The 19,890-nt window shown below is 36.9% G+C and overlaps 2 protein-coding genes across 2 annotated transcripts; both read left to right on the forward strand.

The window, feature by feature from the left end:
* Positions 1-1,864: 1,864 nt before the first annotated feature.
* Positions 1,865-4,407, forward strand: LOC147759913 (MFS-type transporter SLC18B1-like). The gene is made up of 5 exons (XM_086995602.1): positions 1,865-2,032; positions 2,827-2,922; positions 3,315-3,388; positions 3,750-3,897; positions 4,252-4,407. Exons 1-5 carry the CDS (start codon positions 1,865-1,867, stop codon positions 4,405-4,407), a joined length of 642 nt encoding a protein of 213 aa, XP_086851728.1.
* LOC106151655 (MFS-type transporter SLC18B1-like) lies at positions 2,826-10,524 on the forward strand. Its single transcript, XM_086996014.1, has 11 exons — positions 2,826-2,922; positions 3,315-3,388; positions 3,750-3,897; positions 4,252-4,421; positions 4,943-5,076; positions 5,309-5,419; positions 5,634-5,740; positions 7,455-7,550; positions 8,447-8,521; positions 8,802-8,895; positions 9,312-10,524. The coding sequence occupies exons 6-11, from the start codon at positions 5,336-5,338 to the stop codon at positions 9,531-9,533; spliced, it is 678 nt and encodes a 225-aa protein (XP_086852140.1). The 5' UTR covers positions 2,826-2,922; positions 3,315-3,388; positions 3,750-3,897; positions 4,252-4,421; positions 4,943-5,076; positions 5,309-5,335; the 3' UTR covers positions 9,534-10,524.
* The last annotated feature ends 9,366 nt before the right edge of the window (positions 10,525-19,890 follow it).

Here is a 19,890-nt window from a genome sequence, read left to right on the forward strand (position 1 = left end):
ACAATATATCTTTCTTATCCTGTCCTTTAATATTGAAATTCAATAGTCATTTAAATTTGCTAAGCAGTTCCCATTGATTTCCACGCAATGTACATGTAATAAAAGTGGCGTTTTCCGGGCCGCTACCTCTCCAAACCAACTGGAATATTCCCCAGTGTTTTTCATATTTTTACTTAAATGTTGAGTACTTGAGTACATTTTGTCTTATGATAGGCTATTTATCAAAATCGCTGGGGCAGAAATGGTGTTTCTGAAATATGAGCTGTAGCTCTATAACTCTATGACACTTTGATTATGACGGATAACTGAGTCCACATTTCGGCCAAAATCTCGTTTCGTTCAGGTGTAGCTGTTGGAGATCAATTTCTCTGTGTCACATAGTTGAACAATGGATATAATTCCTTATAAATTTGTGACTGTAATTTTTGTCCCACTTACCGGGGTAGTAATTGTGAGGAGTACGGATTTGTAATGCAGCATGATCGGTATGATAGGTCTACTTGTATACATGTAATGTAACCAATAACCCTTCCAAAGTTGGTAACTCTAACACTTGCAATTTAGTTTACATTAATCAGTAAAACCATAGGTGTCTGCCCTTCATACTTTGATGGACAATCGGTATGATACAAATTAGACCTGAGTCCCAACATCTCGTGTCCTGGCATCTTAGTATTTTTTGGGCTGTCGCGTACCCTACTTACATCGTGTGCATTACAAATAGCATCTACAGGACACTACAAGACCACTCAATATTTAAGGTAATAGTGAATTGTAAAAAAGTGACAAAAAAAAAAACACAGACGCTACAGAAATTGACACATTTTACTGGCCAATGTTACTGGGGTACAAAGGCAATTCTACAATAGATATAGTAAATATTGCTCAGTTGCTTTAATCAATAGGATAACAGTGTAAGATTCCCTCAAGGTCCAGACTCATAGTAGAAATATTGCACTCAGGCATATGTCATTAAATATATCTGATCTTCTGCCCCATGAACTTGTCATGGTGAATGAAGAGAGTGATATATAGCAAAGATAATTTGAAGAATGACAAAATTAGAATATGTGAAATTAGAGGTGATAAAGTGGTTTAACATAGCTGTAGGCTCGCCAACCTTAGGGACCATTCCCAGGCCCTATCGTACTAAGTGTGGATCGATCAATCCCCGAGGGGACTTTCGCTAAATTGCAACCAACATTAAACGGCTTAGATGTCTAACACGGCTATTGAAACTGCTAGGGGTAATTAATTATCGTTTAGCAGCTTCAGTAGGCGTGCCAGGTATCTAGAGATCCTGTTAGATCGATCTAAGTATGGGGACCTATTGTTAGCGTCCGACGATTTGTTTCATCACACACCTGAACCGCGTTTTGCAACTGAGGAAAAACGTGAAAACGTCAATCCACCTTTTTAGAAAAAGTTGTATGTATAAGTTAATAAACGGCATAATTTTATTGACAAATGTACAAAAAGACTAAAATATCATTACCCTCTGCAAAATATCAGTTGTAATTAAAGAGGATTAAATTTCAGGGTCGCGGGACGACTCAAACTGAGACAGAGACCGGTGGATTCAAATTCTGCTATCGCAGTATTATCCCTTCCAATGCATTTAACATTATGGACTTCGCCGTATGATTTATGGACCTGGCCTGTAACTCGAAAGCATCGCGCATTGCGACCGAGCGCAAGCGTCTCGATTCCATAACTCGCCCATACTAGCCCCATATAATACACTGTAGCCTCTATGTGATATCGCTATTCGCAATCCGCAATGCTTTCGAGTTACGGAGCTCTGCACAGTTAAGCAAGAAAATGACATCGAAGGAAATATGTTGCATTTGGCTATTGGGTAGAGATGGCAAATGGATGCCAAGAGATCGAGAATGAGGAGGAGGGAAAGCGTGAGGCCATGAAGTTTCTCAATTTGAGCTCCCGGCAGAAATCTACCTTAATTAACGGGGCTCTTGCCAACATTATGTTATCCGTGTGCTACACTCTTGTGATGCCATTTCTCCAAGACATGGTGAGTGACAAATGAATGGTTCTTTTGGTTAATAGCGACTCATCTGATCAGATGTAATCAGTATATCGCCATGGTCACATAACATCCCTAGGTACATGCATGTATCATGTAAAACATAGTAATTGTAAACTTATGTGCGAAAGACAGTGGATTTTATAACTTTTAAGTTTCTCTTAAAAGAGAAAACAACCAGAAATTTAACCATAATTCTGCCAGCTTTCGTCCGTTGTCATCATTTTTGCCTAAGTTTGTGCACTACGTCAATACTGGCAATAGTCTGAGTTTTTTTTGCTTTTTTGTCATAAGATTTTTCATAGATGTAGTTACCAAGCCCCCATGATATGTGTATGATCCTGAAAGCCATTTTGTTTATTTTTCACTAGTTTATTAAAGGGACTCTATTTAACTTTCCATGCACCATTGTCATATGATAAACATTTGTTACATTTTAAACCTCGATATATATATATATATATATATATATATATATATATATATATATATATATATATATATAAAGAAATTAAACGGACTTCATGTTCACATTATGTTTCTTAAAAATGAGGTATTTATAAACTGTATTATATTACTCGACTCTTTTTGTCAGTTAACGATCCGCATCAAAGTGAAGAATAACAAAGTTGATGACCACCAGCATTATCTCTTAGGATATCTCGATACTTTGTATTATATAAGCATTTTTGACAGACTACGATACATTTAGAAATACCAGCGCGTTATGAACAAGAGCGCTTTCTCTTAGGTTAAATGGCGTTATTATCATTTTATTTCAGGCAGTAAAAAAGGACGTGTCTCTAACAGGAGCAGGGGCAATCCTTGGGTGTTATGAGGTCGCCATGTTCTGCTGTTCCCTTATTATTGGTTCACAGGTGCTGTTGGTTGCTTTACAATCCACTGCCATCTTTTTTGTCTTCATTTAAAAAGTCAAATTTATAATCTTAATTTGCATTAATATATATCAATTTTTTTTTTATTGACACAATACTTCACAAATACAGCATATATGTAGTACCAAAAGGAAAACTACAGTCACTCCCACTCTCACACTTAAGAGAAAATATACTATGTTATATTAATTAAATTTTTTATGGTAATATATATCAATTTTATATGTATATGTATCCCACCTGACTTTCAATAAACTGTTTTTCTGGAGAATTATCTTTCTAAATGGTATTGCAAATTTATAAAACAGATTTACTGTCTTGATAAAAACTGCAAATTCAAGTACTTTAAATTAGTTATTCGTGTTTTGTTTTAGTTATCTCGCATAGGAACGAGGCGCTGTTCCTACATAGGAGGACTGGTAATTGGTGTCAGTTCGCTGGCTTTTGGGTGCGTAACTTTTTTGTCGATATTACGCTTTTTTGTCGCGTTTTTTTTTTTTTTTAAAGATTAAACATTTGATTATAGACCTACAATGGGCGGTTAACTTTCATATAGCAAAATGGAATCTTAGCAACTTCCCTTCACATAACGTATATTCTATCCAAAACTGCGCACGAAGCTCAATGTTTGGTTGACACATAAAGCGTGGGAAACGTATCAATCAACGAGAATGACAACTGCAACAAATTTTGCAATGGATTTCCTGATTGATTGCTCTACAAATCATAACAGAAGAACCACAGTTTTATACCCATTAAAGATTACCATACTTAAGATAAATCTTACTTGTTAAATATTTATGTTTTAGTTTTTTAGATGCCTGCCCTCCCGGTGACACTTTTCTTGGGCTTGCTATAACAATACGCGTGATGGAATCATTGGGTGCTTCGATGTCTTTTGCAGCCAACTATGCCCTAGCAACGAAGGAGTTTAGGGACAACGTAGCAACAGCGTATGTGAGTAGACGACAATCCTATAATCATTGATGCTACTTATAATTACAAAACATAATTTACATCGTTAGAGAAAAATACTAAGTAAATAATAATAATAATAATAATAATAATAATAATAATAATATGCACTTAATATTGAATGAGTTAGATCTATTCTTCACATAGGCATGCACTGAAGTGGTTTTACAGTCGAGTTTCATATTCACTTTTGCATGAGTTTCAAAATGATTTTAACTTATAGTCAAGACATTTTAAATTCTTTTTTATACTGGTATAAAGGTCTTTTTTCAACAGCACATATTTCTGAAAAAGCATGTATGAATCAATAATATTATCCCGTCATTTTTATGCTAGGGATTCTTGGAAATGTGTGCAGGTCTCGGTAACGTCTTGGGCCCCTTGGTAGGTGGCGGCCTCTATCAGCTGGGAGGTTTTGGCCTGCCGTTCTTCGTGTCGGGGCCGCTGATGATCATCACAGCAGCTGTGGCATTTTTTTACTTTACCAACTGAGATAGAGGAGCAAGGTAACTTGTTACAGTTAGTATTTACTAACTTGGCTGTGAAAAAATTTAAAATTTCTAGCTGTTAGACTGGGTGTCGCCAATTCTTTCCTCAAATTGCGACCACGTACCTGCAGTTATTAGGGGTACCATGCACGTTAAATAAACCAAAAGATCAAGTTCTGAAAGATGGCAAAAGACAACTTATTCCATATATTGTCGTGACGCAAGCAAAACCCACTGATCATGGCATGAAGGGGAACTAATTAACATACATGTAGTGGAAGTTAAAATAATGTCAAAAGAAAAAGGGTGAAAAGAGAAAAAAATACTTTACAGCCTTATAGAATGCATGTAGGCGACTAAAAGCCTCCAGAGCTAGGAGATTGGTGGAGAAATATGAAGGAAGATAGTGGATCGTAATCGCCGTCACTTCGCCAGTACATGTATGTATGGAGATATAGACAGTGCACGCAAAAAATAACATGTTAGTATTACAGTCTGAAATTTATTTCCATATCAATTATTTAACATTTTATTCACAGATACGCCAACAGACTACGGACAGCTTATTAAAATAGCAAAGATACCCGCTATACCTCTGGAGCAATTAGCCGTTTGGGTAGGATATGTTGGGCTAAGTGCTTTAAGTCCCACGCTAGGAGGCCATTTACAGAATGTAAGATATTTGATTACAAGGGCACTGTTATTCTTATGCTAGTGAAAAGATACTTTATAATTACGTTAGTGTGAAACATATTACATGTAGAAGAATATATCTTAATGCCCATGCATGGGGTCATTGAATTGAATATACACTTTCAGTTTTTATATATTTTTTATTTCTATTTTATTTTATTGTTTTTTTTTTTATTGCATGTGTTATTTATTTTTTAATGTCGTGTTTACAGGTAGGTTCCTCTGTTCAAGGCAACCATATGATGATCGGTTTGGCGTTTTCTCTGACTGGGGCCTTTTACACGTGCTCGGTACTATTGTTTGGTTTCATAACAGACAAATACGTAAGCTGTTTTTCTTTTTAATATCTATTTTTAATTTCTTTTTATTATTATTGATTTTTTGTAATATGTTTCAATTGTTTCAAAGTCGCATAATAACGACGAAAGTTAATACCTCACCTGGTGAAAGTTTCACAAAATAACTGTAGTTCCAAAGCATACAAATGAGTATAAACTTCCAAAAATATATAAAATAAATGTACTGTTTTTCTTATAGAATCAGTGTAAGGTAATGATAATCTTGGGACTCATCGTCATGGCCGTAGCCTTAACTCTCATTGGACCCTGGGTTCCCCTCAATCACCTATTCCCAAACGGCAAGGGGTAGGTACCAATGCCATAACTTCAGGATCATGAAGACATTTCATTAAAATATATTGTTGCTGTGCTAAATGTTACAATGTTGTAATTGATGACTTTATTTCCAGAAACAAAAATGAAATACAGTGTTGTTCGAAATACTTGTCACAACTAATGAAGTTTATGGATTAGGTCACAAACGTCTACATTTAAGGGCTCTGTTATCTTTGCATTTACAAAGGCTGAAAAACATGCAAAAGAAACAAAAAGCTTCTTCATGGAAAACACAATCAATTTCAAGATTTCAGTCACATTTCTGAATTTAGTCAGGTACACAATTAATAATTTCAGTAGCGGGTGTGACCCCCCGGTGAACGAAAAAGGCCTACTACGTGGCCTCAAGGTGCTCACTAGTGCAACCAATCTTTGTTTATGGATCTTGGGTCAAAGCTGGCTTTAACTGTTGTGCATTTTCTAGGAGTTGATTTCTCCAGTATACAGCCTTCCCAAATCCGCCCCAAAGGTGTTCAACTAGATTCATATATCGCTTTTTGGCGGGTTGGTCCATAAGCAATACAGGGTTTGTCGAATTTGTTTAAAAAATCCCTCGCCAGGCGGGCAGTATATAGTATATAAGGAGGTTGTATTTTCATGCTGGAAGCGGAAGTTGTCCTGATGTATTGAACGCACATATTTTGTAAGATTTCCCTGTACATGTACGCCACGGCGATGGCATTTTTTTTCTTCTTTTTTTTTCAAGAAGAACCAATTGCCTGTCACTGAGGGAACCAAAAGCACCCAGCAGCCTTGAGTTTTTTCAATTTCTTGTTAAATTATGGTCTCCAGTAAAACGACACATTCGCACACGGCCATCTCATGGGAAGAGTAGGAACAGGGATTCAGCTAGGAAGACCATGTATTCCCAATGCACGTCTCTCAGGTTTCTGTTTTGAGTTTGGGTAGCCGTAAATAACGCTATGATAACGTGTTTACATAGGTGTCTTAGCCTTCCTTCTTGGCATATTGCCATGTAAGACGAATTTCCAGTTCAAAATTTTGCGGAAAAGGCCAATCAAACGATGGGCCCATGATTCTGTAGGAATGACAATGGCAGATTTCGTGTGGGTTTTTCTGGCAATGTTCATGTTAATACGAACAGGACTTGAGGTGAAACTGTGCCAAATTGTCAATCTGTCAGAAGCTACACTGCTGGTCGGACCTCTTCTCGGGGTAGAGAGTAGTCTAATAACATGTGGCCTTGAAACCCAAAGCTATCTGGCAATGTTGGGTTTCCTGAAGCCCAGTTCATTGAATGCAGTTATTTGGTCCTACAAACAACATGAGTTTACCTGGTATGGCTTTAGCTATAGTTTAGTGGAGGTCCGACCTCAGCTTCAGAAACACCCCTTATATAACCAAGCTAGCACCCTAAACTTTGTGGCAACATCAGTTGACATGTGTTCATACTTGACCCAGGTAATGAAAATGGTCATTGGTTTCTGGGAAATAAAAAAAAAAACAAAATTGCAACATATGTGTGGCTTTTAAAACCTATGCCGTCAGTAAAAAAACCCGAATTCTCAAGGGTTGACAATTATTTTCAGCAAGTTACATCTTTATAAAAATAGACTGACCCCCTCCCATGTCCCGAGTAGTCTATGCCTCGTTCCAAAATATTTAAGATCAGCTAAAAGCTTTTCTGTATGGGTCCAGTGATACTGTACATTTTGGATTTCAGAGCATCGTGGGGAGTTTTCTTGGGACGATGTTTATGTGGAATTGGGACCGCCTGTATCAATGTAGCTGTCTTGGCGGATTGTGTAAATGAAGCCGTGTAAGTAATGTGGAATTAGAACACCTTATTTCAATGTAGCTGTCATGGCGAATTTTGTAACGGACGTCGAGAAGTTGGATGATTTGTGAGGGTCTTGTGCCCCATTCTTCACTGTTGAGTATTATTAGAAAAAATATTGTTTTGTAGGCCGTGTCAGTTATGTAGAATTATAATTCCCTTTTTCGATGTTCTGTAGCCGTCATGGCGGATTGTGAAACGAAAATCGTGAAAGAGGTAAGATTAGTTACTGGGCCTTATGCTTGGTTTTCCACTCTTGAATATTTCTTTACACCATCACAAAACTGGCTGCTTTATACCTTTCTTTTTAAATAAATAAATTACAAAATTAAAAAAATAATTTATTCCACTCTGTTTCAGATTTATAGATATGCTATAATATTGGAATCTGTCGGTTATTTCTTTTTGTTTTATATGAGCTTGTTTTGACGTATTGTTGCGTGCGCCAATACAGTTCTCACGTCTCATTGTGTTAGTGGAGCATGTTTCACCGTATCTTTGTCTTGTCTTATATAATACTGTTGTCACCTTTCATTGTGCTAGTTGAGATTCTAAAACTCATCACCAAACATTCATTTAGCAGGGTGCGAAACTTCCACATGATAATAAAACTGAGTAAATCATTCCTTTTTAATATGAATAAATAATAAAATCATAAAAGGATTTATTCCTTTCTGTTTCAGAATGGCGAACATTTACTAAAATCTTATTTTCTTTATTATCACGTTCTTATTTTGCTAGTTGAGCATTTTTGATGCATTGTTGTGTTCGCCATGTCACTTATCATTGAGTTGGTTCGTGTACTCGATCTTCTCACATTTTATTGTAATAGTTGAGATTATATACACAATATATCAATATATTTAATATTGTTACAGGTTCCACGGATTACCCGATAATATAATCACATATGGTAACTTGTCAGCAGTATTTGACACGTCTATGGGCCTTGGGTGAGATTTTGTGTGGTTCTTTTCATTATGATTTTTTTTTTTTTTTTTTGAATCAGTTAAGAGAGTTAATGTGGAAAGAGCTACAGATACACCGGGAATAACTTAACGCCATCTGCAGTATGCGCGCCATTAAAAAATACATTGGTGTTTTTTACTTTTTATTTACAACCGTAATTCAGTGGACAGAACAGTAGCTTAAAGCTTGACAATATAAACCTTCAATTCTGAATATCTTTACATCCTACAAAACAATCCTTTCAATATTTTATTTACATTTAAGGAATTTCATCGGGACGCTTATTGGAGCAGCTATCGTGGAACATAATCCATTCAGCACGTTATCGGCAGTCCTTACGGGGCTCTGTCTGGGAGAAGTAAGTACTGGCAAGACAAAACAGAAAATATACTTCAAACACACCCTTGTCAAAGGGGCCACATATTTTTATATGCATGACACTTTTAATAAAGGAAGGCAAAAAAGGAAGTAAAAAGAAATACAAAAATCCACATAATGATACGGCAAACAGAAGCTGCCTTTATTTATGACCATATTATCTATTTTAATGTGTTTGTTTTCAGACTGTCGTCTATGTGTAAATGTGCTTGTATGAACAGTGTATTTAGTGTGTGTTTATGTACAATGAGTGTATGTGTGTGCATGTGTGTCTTTGTATTGTGTATCAGGGATCGCAAATATCCTGGCATAAATCACTATTTTAATGTATGGAGGCAACCATGGCCTTTATGAACTATTTAATTGTAAAATGTACGTCCGTATGTCTGTTTTCAGGCTGGTCTCCTCGTTCTATACTGTGCGGTAGTTTATGCAGTACTCACAAGGAGGCGTAACAGGTCCGAATACAGCAGCATTGAAAGTGATAATGCCAGTAACAGTGACACACAAAACGCCGAGGAAACATTGCTACTGCCGCCAACCCCTTGCCCGATCATACAGAGTCAATACGTGCAGCCAGAAAAATATATGACTAATGATGACGCCAGTTCTAAGTAGAATTGGGGATTGTAATTCGACTTTTAGTCCAAGGTTCAATCTCGTGCCTTCAATACACGAACCTTAATATATCCAAAATTCGCAGGGGACGTGCGATCTTAAAATCCGTGCGTCCTGTGGTGATCGAGACTATAAAGAGAGTCCCGGCTGCTATACTACCTAGCAGTCAGTGAATAACAACTCACGTCATGATGATGAAGGCCTAGAAGTCCAAGTTGGCCACAAGCTTATGGTATGGAAAATATTTCAGCTCGTGTTAAATAATAACTGTGCATGAACATTTAAGCGAAACTGATTATATTTATCAAAGGCTATTTGTCAGTGAGGATTGACATGCAGCCAAAAGTGGGCGGTCTTGGAAGATCGGACGCCAAGCTGGGAGATTAAAGGCCCCGTTCCGATAACCTTATCGTGCTAGCTGGATCGACCTAAACTTCTCAGGGATTGCGCCTAAATTGTATTCAGTTTAAGCGGCTTAAATGTCTGACACGCTCCCTTGTAACTTAATGTACTTGGGTAAAGTCGGGGAAACTATGCCCCATCATCTTGTTCATGTTGCTTTGCGAGGGGGTGCGCCTGACAATACAGCAGATTACATAGATTGCGTCTTAGCGAGAATCCCCGCTGAGATTGATCCATCCCGCTAGTACGATAAGGTTATGGGAACACAGTCTAAGAGTAATTTGAATTGCAGGTCATAGAGTCCAAATTACACTGAAGATAAATCATGAAAACACACACCAATAAAACTGATGACTTTAGATGTAAATCAAATGGATTTTACTTCCACTGCTCCCATTTACGCGCCGGGAATTTCGTCTTAGAAATCAATACAAAAGAAACACAAAGAACGTGACTAATGTGCGCATTTGGTGCAGTATCATGACACGAAGACTCTTTGTCTACAGTGGGTGGTAAACACTGGAGCTCTCACTCTCTATGTATATTTAATAAAAGAATAAATAAAAGCTGAAATTTAATGAGAACGAAATGGAATGTTTTTTTAAATAATTGACCTTGACCTCTGAAGACTTCTGAAATATAGCCAATATATAATGTCCATGTGTTTTATTAATTTATTTATTTATTTGTGTTTGTTTATTTTTATCTATTTATTTATTTTTTGAAAACAGCACCTACATATAAACCATCTTTCTTTGCACTAAGAACGACCAAAATTCTGGAGGAAACCTTTTATCACACTTGGTGCTTACTATTATTTTTTCATTATGTTCATTCCACAATAATTCACCACAGTTTGCTGTAAGATTCTACACGTGTACAGATCTATACATCAACACTGAGAATAGTCTTAGGTGAAATCTTATCATCTATGTCTGTACTGTCACCGTGATATGCCTAATAACATGCTGTGTATTAATCCGACGTCATTTTATTATTATTATTATTATTTTATAATAATAATTATTATTATTATTATTATCAATTTTTAAAGGGCCCTTGATGCACCAAAATCAAATGATAAACATTCGTTTCATTTTAATCCTGAATATGGAAAAAAGTAATAAACGTACTTTATGTTCATATGTATGTTTCTTATAATGAGGTATTTGCATACTGTATTATAAAAGTCGACTCTTTTTGGTCAGTTAACGGTCCGCGACGTCCAGCTAGGAGGGTTTGGACTGCCGTTCTTTGTGTCGGGACTGGTGACGATCATCACAGCAACTGTAGCTTTTTTTTACTTTACCAACCGAGAAAAAAGAGCAATCTAATTTGCCACACTTAGTATTTGATAAGCTGCCTGTTGAGTTATTGAAACTTTTGCCGCTTCGACAAGATAGCGCCAGTTCTTAATCCAAATTACAGTTAAATACGTACCTGAGCATTGAAGAAAACAAATGGCCAAGTTCTGAAAGTGGGTAAAATGATAATAATGTCATAAACTTGTGTGAGACTGCATGTAGCAAGTTTCAGTGGTCATGGAATGAGAGAGAGTCAAATGGGGAAGGCAGTGATTAAAGTTAAAATGAAAGGCAGGTAAAACAGGAATGGGGGAGAAAATATTGGACAGAGTAATAGACAGATGACGCATATGTTGTCTCGAAAGCTGCTAAGATTGAAGGGAATATAAAGACAGATGGAGGAGCATAATCGCCTTCGACAGTCGACAGGGAGTTATGAATATTGCATGCTAAGAACCACTTCATTCTTCATATTTACCTGTACATGCAAACGTGGTGTTTTTTTCCTCTTTAAAACCAGCTAGAATACCCGCATTTCTTTTCATATTTTTACTAATATGTTGAGTACAAGAGTAGCTTTTGTCTTATGATATTTATCAAAATTGCTAGGGCAGAAATGGTGTTTCTGAAATATAAGCTGTAGCTCCCACTCTATGACATTTTGATTATGATGGATAACCGCGTCCACACTCCGGCCAAAAAGATAGCTGTTGGAGATCAATTTCTTTATGTCACATATTATCTGAATAATGCATATAATTCATTATAAATTTGTGACTGTAATTTCTGGCCCACTTAACCATTGCGAGGAGTATGGATTTGTAATGCAGTATGATCGGTATGATACCCGTATACCTGTAATGTAACCAATTACCCATCCAAAGTTGGTAATTCTACTCTGACATTATAATTTAGATTAATCAGTAAAAGCATAAGGTGTCTGCCCTTCATACCTTGGTGAACAATCGGTTTGATCCAAATTAGACCTAAGTCGCAACGTCTCGTGTCCAGGCATTGTAGTTTTTTTTTTTTTTTTTTTTTTGGGGGGGGGGACTGTCGGGTACCCCACTTACATCGCATGCATTACAAATAGCATCTACAGGACACTGCAAGACCACTCAATATTTAGGGTAATAGTGAATAGTAAAAGAAAATAACAGAAAAAACACAGACGCTACAGAAATTGATACACATTACTGGCCAATGTTGTCTGTGTACGAAGGTAATTCTACAATAGGTACAGTATAGTAAATATTGTTAGGTTGCTTTTATCAATAGGATAACAGTGTAAGCTTTCCTCAAGGTCCAGACTCAAACTTAAAATATTACACGCCATATGTCATTAACCATATCTGACCTCCTGCCCCGTGAATTTGTCATTTGTCATAGCTTGCCAAGCTAGGTAAATACAATGGCCGGAGGAATGGTACCCTTCAGTTCGCTTATGATGTGGTTTTGTGTGCGGGGGTGGGGCAATAATATCCAGACAGGATCAATTTTTTTGGATCCGAGAATGACCCAAGATAAGAGGCATCTTTGCTTTTCTTTCAAAACAGAGATAAATTCCCAATATTCTTGTCCTGACCCAAAGAGGAGCTTTGGGCCGTTTGCCATTCTAACCATAGTACTAAAAATACAAATGTACAAAAGTACAAAAATACCATTACCCTCTGCAAAATATCTGTTGTATTTGAAGAGGATTAAATTAAAGCGTCGCACGGACATAAGGGACGACTCAAACCGAGAGAGACTAGTACCCTACTTGCATCGTACACATTAAAGATAGCATCTACAGGACACAGCAAGACCACTCAATCGAGTTACATAGCCCTGCTCAGTTAAGCAAGAAAATGGCATCAAAGAAAGTACGCGGTATTTGACTATTGGATAGAGGTGGAAAATAGATGCGAAGAGATCGAGGGAAGAAAGCGTGAGGCCATGAAGTTTCTCAATTTGAGTTCCCGGCAGAAATCTACCTTAATTAACGGTGCAATTGCCAACATTGTTATATCCGTGTGCTACACTCTTGTGATGCCATTTCTCCAAGACGTGGTGAGTGACAAGTGAATAGTTCTTTTGGTTAATAGCGACTCATCTTCTTCAAAAGACGTAATATATTTTAGTGAAGGGAATGGATCTTCCGAGATAGATTTAATCTTTGTTGTCGCCACAAAAACAAAATTTTGAGAGAATGGAAAACAAGTGGGGATAACCTTTAAATGTGAGACAATGCACTGTCATCCAAGGTACATGCTAAATGTAATTACAATTTCAAAGGTTTTTTTTTTGTTTTTTACCGATAGGCCTATTTCTGATAAAATGGAAGAATGAACAGCTTAAAAACAAAAGATAAACTAGATGGTGTCGATTGGTAGCCATCGCATATCCCCGCACTTCCCCATATTATCAAGAGCAGCTCACCTCTAGGGACCACTTACCACACACGCATGTACACACGCACGTACGCACACACATACACACAAATCACTGCTTCATCCAAAGGTATTTAAAAATATAAATGTAAAAAAATCTACAATGTTGAAAGAATTTAGAATCAACCAACCCCCAGGGACTTCCCAACCCCCAGTTGCACTTAAATTCAAAAGTGCCCATGCACATCTCTGATGATGGGTATACTAATTACCAAAGTTTCAACTCCCAACTCTAATGGTGCAGGAGGAGATAGCAGAAATTACAATTTCATAAGAATTTAGAATCAACCAACCCCCGGGGACAGCCCAACCCTCTTTTGCACTAAAATTCTTAAGTGCCAATGCACCTCCCTGATGATGGGTTTACAAATCACTAAAATTTCAACTTCCTAACTCTAACGGTCTAGGGCAGATGACAGAAATTACGTCTGAAGAATTTAGAATCAACCACCCCCCGGGGACAGCCCAACCCCCTGTTGCACTAAATTTCCAAAGTGCCCATGCACATCTCTAATGATGGGTATACTAATTACCAAAGTTTCAACTTCCTAACTCTAATGGTCTAAGAGCTGATAGCAGAAATTACAATGCCATAAGAATTTAGAATCAACCCCACACACAAATCACTGCTTCATACAAAGGTATTTAAAAATATAAATGTAAAAAAATCTACAATGTTGAAAGAATTTAGAATCAACCAACCCCCAGGGTCCAGCCCAACCCCCTGTGGCACTAAAATTCCAAAGTTCCCATGCACATCCCTGATGATGGGTATACTCATTACCAGAGTTTCAACTTCCTAACTCTAATGGTGCAGGAGGAGATAGCAGAAATTACAATGTCATAAGAATTTAGAATTAAGCCCCCCCCCCCCCCCCCGGGGACAGCCCAACAACTGTGGCACTAATGCACATCCCTGAAGATAGGTTTACCAATTCCCAAAATTTCAACTTCCTACCTGCAATGGTCTAGGAGCAGAAAGCAGAAGTTACAATGCCATAATTTTTATTATAAAAGTATTTTTGTCAGCCTAAGATGCATTAAGAAATACCAGCACATTATGAACAAGAGCGCTGTCTCTTAGGTTTAATGGCGTTCTTTGCATCTTTTTCAGGCAATAAAGAAGGATGTGTCTCTGACAGGAGCAGGAGCAATCCTAGGATCTTATGAGGTCGCCATGTTCTCCTGTTCCCTTTTTATTGGTTCACAGGTTGCTATTGGTTGCTTTACAATCCACTGCCATCCTTTTGTTTGCATTTATAAAATCAAATTTATAATCTTAATTTGCACTCTTAATTAATATATATTAATATTATTTAATTTATATATCCCACCTGACTCTCAATAATCTGGTTTTCTGGATAATTTTCGCCATTTATCTATTGCAAAATAATAAAACAGATTTTTTGTCTTAAAAAAACTGCAAATTCAAGTAGCTTTAATTACCTGTTCGTGTTTTGTTTTAGATATCTCGCATAGGAACGAGGCGCTGTTCCTACATAGGAGGACTGGTAATTGGTGTCAGTTCGCTGGCTTTTGGGTGCGTAACTTTTGGTCGATATGGCACTTTTTTGTCGTTTTTTTTTTTTTTTTTAAGATTAAACATTTGATTATAGACCTTTAATAGGCGGTTAATAGGAAAATGGAATCTCAGCAACATCCCGTCACATAACGTGTATTCTATCCTAAACTGCGCACGATGCTCAATCAATGTTTACAGCTAGGCTTTTTAATCTGTTCTCACTACCGTTATCGTGTCTACGAACACGGTTACTCTTCACCGTTACCTAGCCTACCGCCCACTTTTTGAACAATGGAAGTAGGAGGATCGTTTAACAATGGATATTTAGCCAGTTGCGTGGCAGAAGAGCGTGTCTCGATCTCTCAACCTGGCAGGGGGCGACCGTCTTATTCAGGAAGCGTGTGCATTTAGGCGTGATGTCATTAATAGCCGCTAATAGCTGTCCGGTAAATATTGCACCGCTTCTTATTACTTCAAAAATCAAAGCATCTACTTACTGTACTTCGTCAGTTAAACGGGAATATATAAAGCAGGTTTAGCAGGAAATACAATTAACAGCATATTCACTTAAATAAACAAGTGTAAACACAAACCAACGCTCAATTTGAAGAGAATAAATAAAAAATGATAGTATGACCGTTTTGATTTGTTTGGATGTACTAGTAAGCTAATTGTATGGAAATGGCGTGAGTAATAAACAGAACAGGAAGAAGCAGAAAAACTTACGTTTCAATGCTATTTCGGCAAAAGGCCTTTTATATTTTGATTTACTTGTAGGACTGGTTTAGTGAGAAATAATAAAAAAAAGAATACATAGAAAATAATCAATTTATCCATTTTATTCTGTACATAGACTGAGGTAGTACTTTATGATGGTGGTTACACCATAAACTGTTATTTAATAAATGTTCGTATTACCTAGTCATTGTAATTTATTTTTGTTTCGATTAAAGGGATTATAACATTTTACTGCCATATGCCATTATCGATAGTAGTTCTTCCTTACACTGCACTAAACACTTAAAACTCATCTTAGCCTCTGGGAACGAGTAATTAATGCTGTATACGACCAAAAAGGATTAGAAAACTGTCTAATTTTAAATTGCAATGTAAGCATAATCACCTATAAGTGAATATAACAATTTAAACAAACATCAAAAGAGTAACTTTGAGCGAAAAAAAATGTTTTGGCATTTAGTAGGATGGTGGTAGAAAGTAGCTAGTGACCCCAGGAAAATTAATTTTGGTGAAAATTTAAGAGTTATCGTTGTATTAATTGTTGTGATGTTTCCGTCTCAAATTCGTATTGGCCGTATTCATGGCAGTTGTACATTTTGACCAAAATCCTGGTAATCTCGCCTCGTCAGGATAGAATTTTTTAACAGAGCGCTCTATGTACAACATTCTCTCTTTGCACATGGGCTCCTTCACCATATCTGCTCTCCTGCACCCCAGTATGTTGCGCGTCGGATTAATCCTTTCCTCAGCTGAGAAAATCGTAGACATCAGTTTGACACAGAAGTTTGTGCAACTGCTTGCTGTTGTTTTCATGTTTAATAGTTTTCTGGTTAAAATGTCTTTTTTTCTAGTTGAATGATATTAAAAAATTTACTATGAAGAGCATCGCCACTACAGAGATTAGGAAGTAAACTCTTCATGACACTAAGATGGGTGCAAATGTGTACCCTCTCCAGCACTGTTAAAGGTCCACAAACAAATATACACACATTTGTCAAGACGACAAGATAAATTTCACTACGATGTATCAAGTGTAATAATTGTTACATATATATTCTAAATGTTGCTTACTTATAATTGCATTAAGAAAAATCAGTATATCAATTAATTTAGTTTAAATAAAATCATCTGCAACAGAGGCTAAAAGCTGTGCACCTGGGACTAAGGGACTGCCTCAGCTCAAACATATTGAAGACAAAGGGAACTTCCTTTCTTTTCCGAGAGAACAATAACAGGGGCGGAAGGAGCAATTACAACGTGCAAACGTGCATCAGATAAGAAGCCCTACAATGAAGTTGCGATTTTATCTGCAATGGTGGTCACAAGCTGATCTCATCCTTCAATGCGATGGAGTTTGATACACCACACATGTAAACATACATATTTAAGAAAAAAATCGAAAAACATTTGTACAACTGGTCTGTGGGACAGTCATTTACTTGTATTGAAACTTAAAAAGCATCAAAAAGGGACTCACTTGTACAGTTGATATTTGAAGAATGACGCCGAAATATTTTCCTGTTCCTGCAGCGTACATTGACTGTACTGTACTTGTGTATACATGTAATTACGTACGTATTTATTCTCTTCATATATCGCGCACAATTCTCTCGACAACTATCATCTTTATATGAGGAATGTTGAGGACATTTTGAAAAACAGGCAGTCTCAAAACAACTTTATCACTATTCTAAATATTTAAATACAAATGCATTTATAAGGGCAAATACTGTATATCATTTTGCTTGCTTATAGCCCGCATTTCTGAAGAAATGCAGTAAGTCACACTTTACAAAGGTTGAAATGGTGTCGCCGACATAAAACAACCACACTTGGCAATCAATGTTATGCTGGAGTTTTGTTAAGTGATGTCAGGCATAGACCTGAAAAGGTTAATTTGATCTACATTAGTGCGTTAAACATCGAAACGAGGTAATTTCTGGTCGTGCGTCTCCGTCGATAATTAATATACCGGTATGATAGAAGAAAGAGTCTTGACAATTTCCCTCAAACTTATCTCTTCATTGTGTCGAGACGGGAGATGTGCATTTGCTATACAGTACTAAGCAACGTTCGTACATAAACGTTTATCTAAACACATCTGTCAGGACGTCAAGATAGATTTCACTTAGATGTTTTAAGTATAATTTCATATTTACTCCAAATGTGGCCTAATTAAAAGTCCCTAAAGAAAAAGCAGCATATCAATTAATTTATTTTCAGTTAAATCATCTGCAACAGAAGCTAAAAGCTGTGCACCTCGGACTAAGGGACTGCCTTTATTGATCTAAACTCAAACAACTTCCTTTCTTTTCATACAGAACAATAAAGGAGGTGAAAGCGGCAATTGCAGTGTATATACGTGCATTGTACAGTGTACATCAATTAAGGGGTCCGGTTGCTGTAAAGGGTGTAATTATATATATGTACTGCAATGGGGTCTTGATGCGATTTTATGTACTATTAAAACAACCTTATATTAATGTCACTGGGTCCAGCAACAAGAAATTTAATTCACATCTTTCCTATTGATGTTAAATATAACAATCAGGGCTGATGAGGTGAAATGGTTAAATAAATATGGGGCGGGGGGGGGGGGTATACTTTTTCGGGAGAGCCAGGGCTCAACTTTGGTTGGGAACAGGAATGCGAAAGACATGATTTCATTTTCATCTGTACTTACCAATCTTTCCTTGCTGTCGAGGATTTCTTAAGGAAAATGCAATAAACTTGTTTCAAACCCCCCCCCCCCCCCCCCCCCCCGAGAGTCCAGACTTAAATCCCATAGAAAACATCTGGTCTACGATGAAACACCACTTAAGAAAATACACTAAGCCAAAAACAAAAGATGAACTTATAAGTGGGATGCAGGAATTCTGGAAGACGGTCACAACTGAGGAATGTATAAAGTACATAAACCATATAAACAAAGTTATTCCGGAGGTGTTGAAAAGGGAAGGCCGTGCATCCGGATATTTGATTAATGATTATCAGGAGAATGCACTTTTTCAATTAAATGACTGTTTGTAAGAGCCATTTTATTAATTTGCCATTTTTAAAATTTATTTTTTATAAAATTGTTGTGGTTTACTGTATGGATGTTCCGTGTTAATTGTGAATAAACCGACTATTCATTGACTGCAATAATTTGTTTCATTATACATGTATATATATGTACGTCACATTCCACGTCATTGAAAAAGACAATCACCGCATAATTCTGCCATATTCATAATTCACTATTTTAATTGGCTTGAGCATGTTATCGTGACTCTTATCGTTTCACCTAAGTAAGCCAAAATTAAGATGAAAGGGCGACATCGGTAAATTAATTATATTTCATTCAATTACAAAATTCTATTTTTGAAAATGTCTACGAAGTTTGGAATGCGGTGAATAAACAGAAATATCGTCAGTGCTTGTACCATGGTTAAACCCAACATTTAGTCCTCCATGTCTTAACAAAGGACACGTGCCGTTCTACACCAGAACAATGCTTGGAACTAGCGGGACGTATGATTGCACAGGCTGCTTGACGGGACACGATGTAGACAGCGGGGAGTCCGAGATGGTTACGATTGATAACTTAACAGCTTAAACTGTCGCTATTTGCCCTGTTATTATCCACGCGGGGGTTATCAGGAGTCACGGTCGCACTGACCGTGACCTACTGTGAACGGTCTTATTGGCCTAGCTGTAGTTGACACACAAAGGGTGAGAAACGTATCAATCAACCAGATTGACAATTTCAACAAATTTTGCAATGGATTTCATGATTGATTGATCCACAAATCATAAAAGAAGAATCACAGTTTTATACCCATTAAAGATTACCATACATTAGATAAATCTTACTTTTTAGATATTTTTATTTTAGTTTTTTAGATGCCTGCCCTCCAGGTAACATATTTCTTGGGCTTGCTATAACAATACGCGTGATGGAATCATTGGGTGCGTCG

Source organism: Lingula anatina, chromosome 9, assembly GCF_051362555.1.
Source record: "Lingula anatina isolate TDL-2025a chromosome 9, LinAna3.0, whole genome shotgun sequence".
Lineage (NCBI taxonomy): Eukaryota > Metazoa > Brachiopoda > Lingulata > Lingulida > Lingulidae > Lingula > Lingula anatina.

Excerpts from the sequence above, each read along its gene's own strand:
- LOC147759913 (XM_086995602.1), top strand. The coding sequence starts at position 1,865 with ATGGCAAATGGATGCCAAGAGATCGAGAATGAGGAGGAGGGAAAGCGT. Across the intron at positions 2,033-2,826 it reads TGCCATTTCTCCAAGACATG|GCAGTAAAAAAGGACGTGTC; the intron begins GTGAGTGACAAA and ends ATTTTATTTCAG. Across the intron at positions 2,923-3,314 it reads CCCTTATTATTGGTTCACAG|TTATCTCGCATAGGAACGAG; the intron begins GTGCTGTTGGTT and ends GTTTTGTTTTAG.
- LOC106151655 (XM_086996014.1), top strand. The coding sequence starts at position 5,336 with ATGATGATCGGTTTGGCGTTTTCTCTGACTGGGGCCTTTTACACGTGC. Across the intron at positions 5,741-7,454 it reads CTATTCCCAAACGGCAAGGG|AGCATCGTGGGGAGTTTTCT; the intron begins GTAGGTACCAAT and ends TTTGGATTTCAG. Across the intron at positions 7,551-8,446 it reads GATTGTGTAAATGAAGCCGT|GTTCCACGGATTACCCGATA; the intron begins GTAAGTAATGTG and ends ATATTGTTACAG.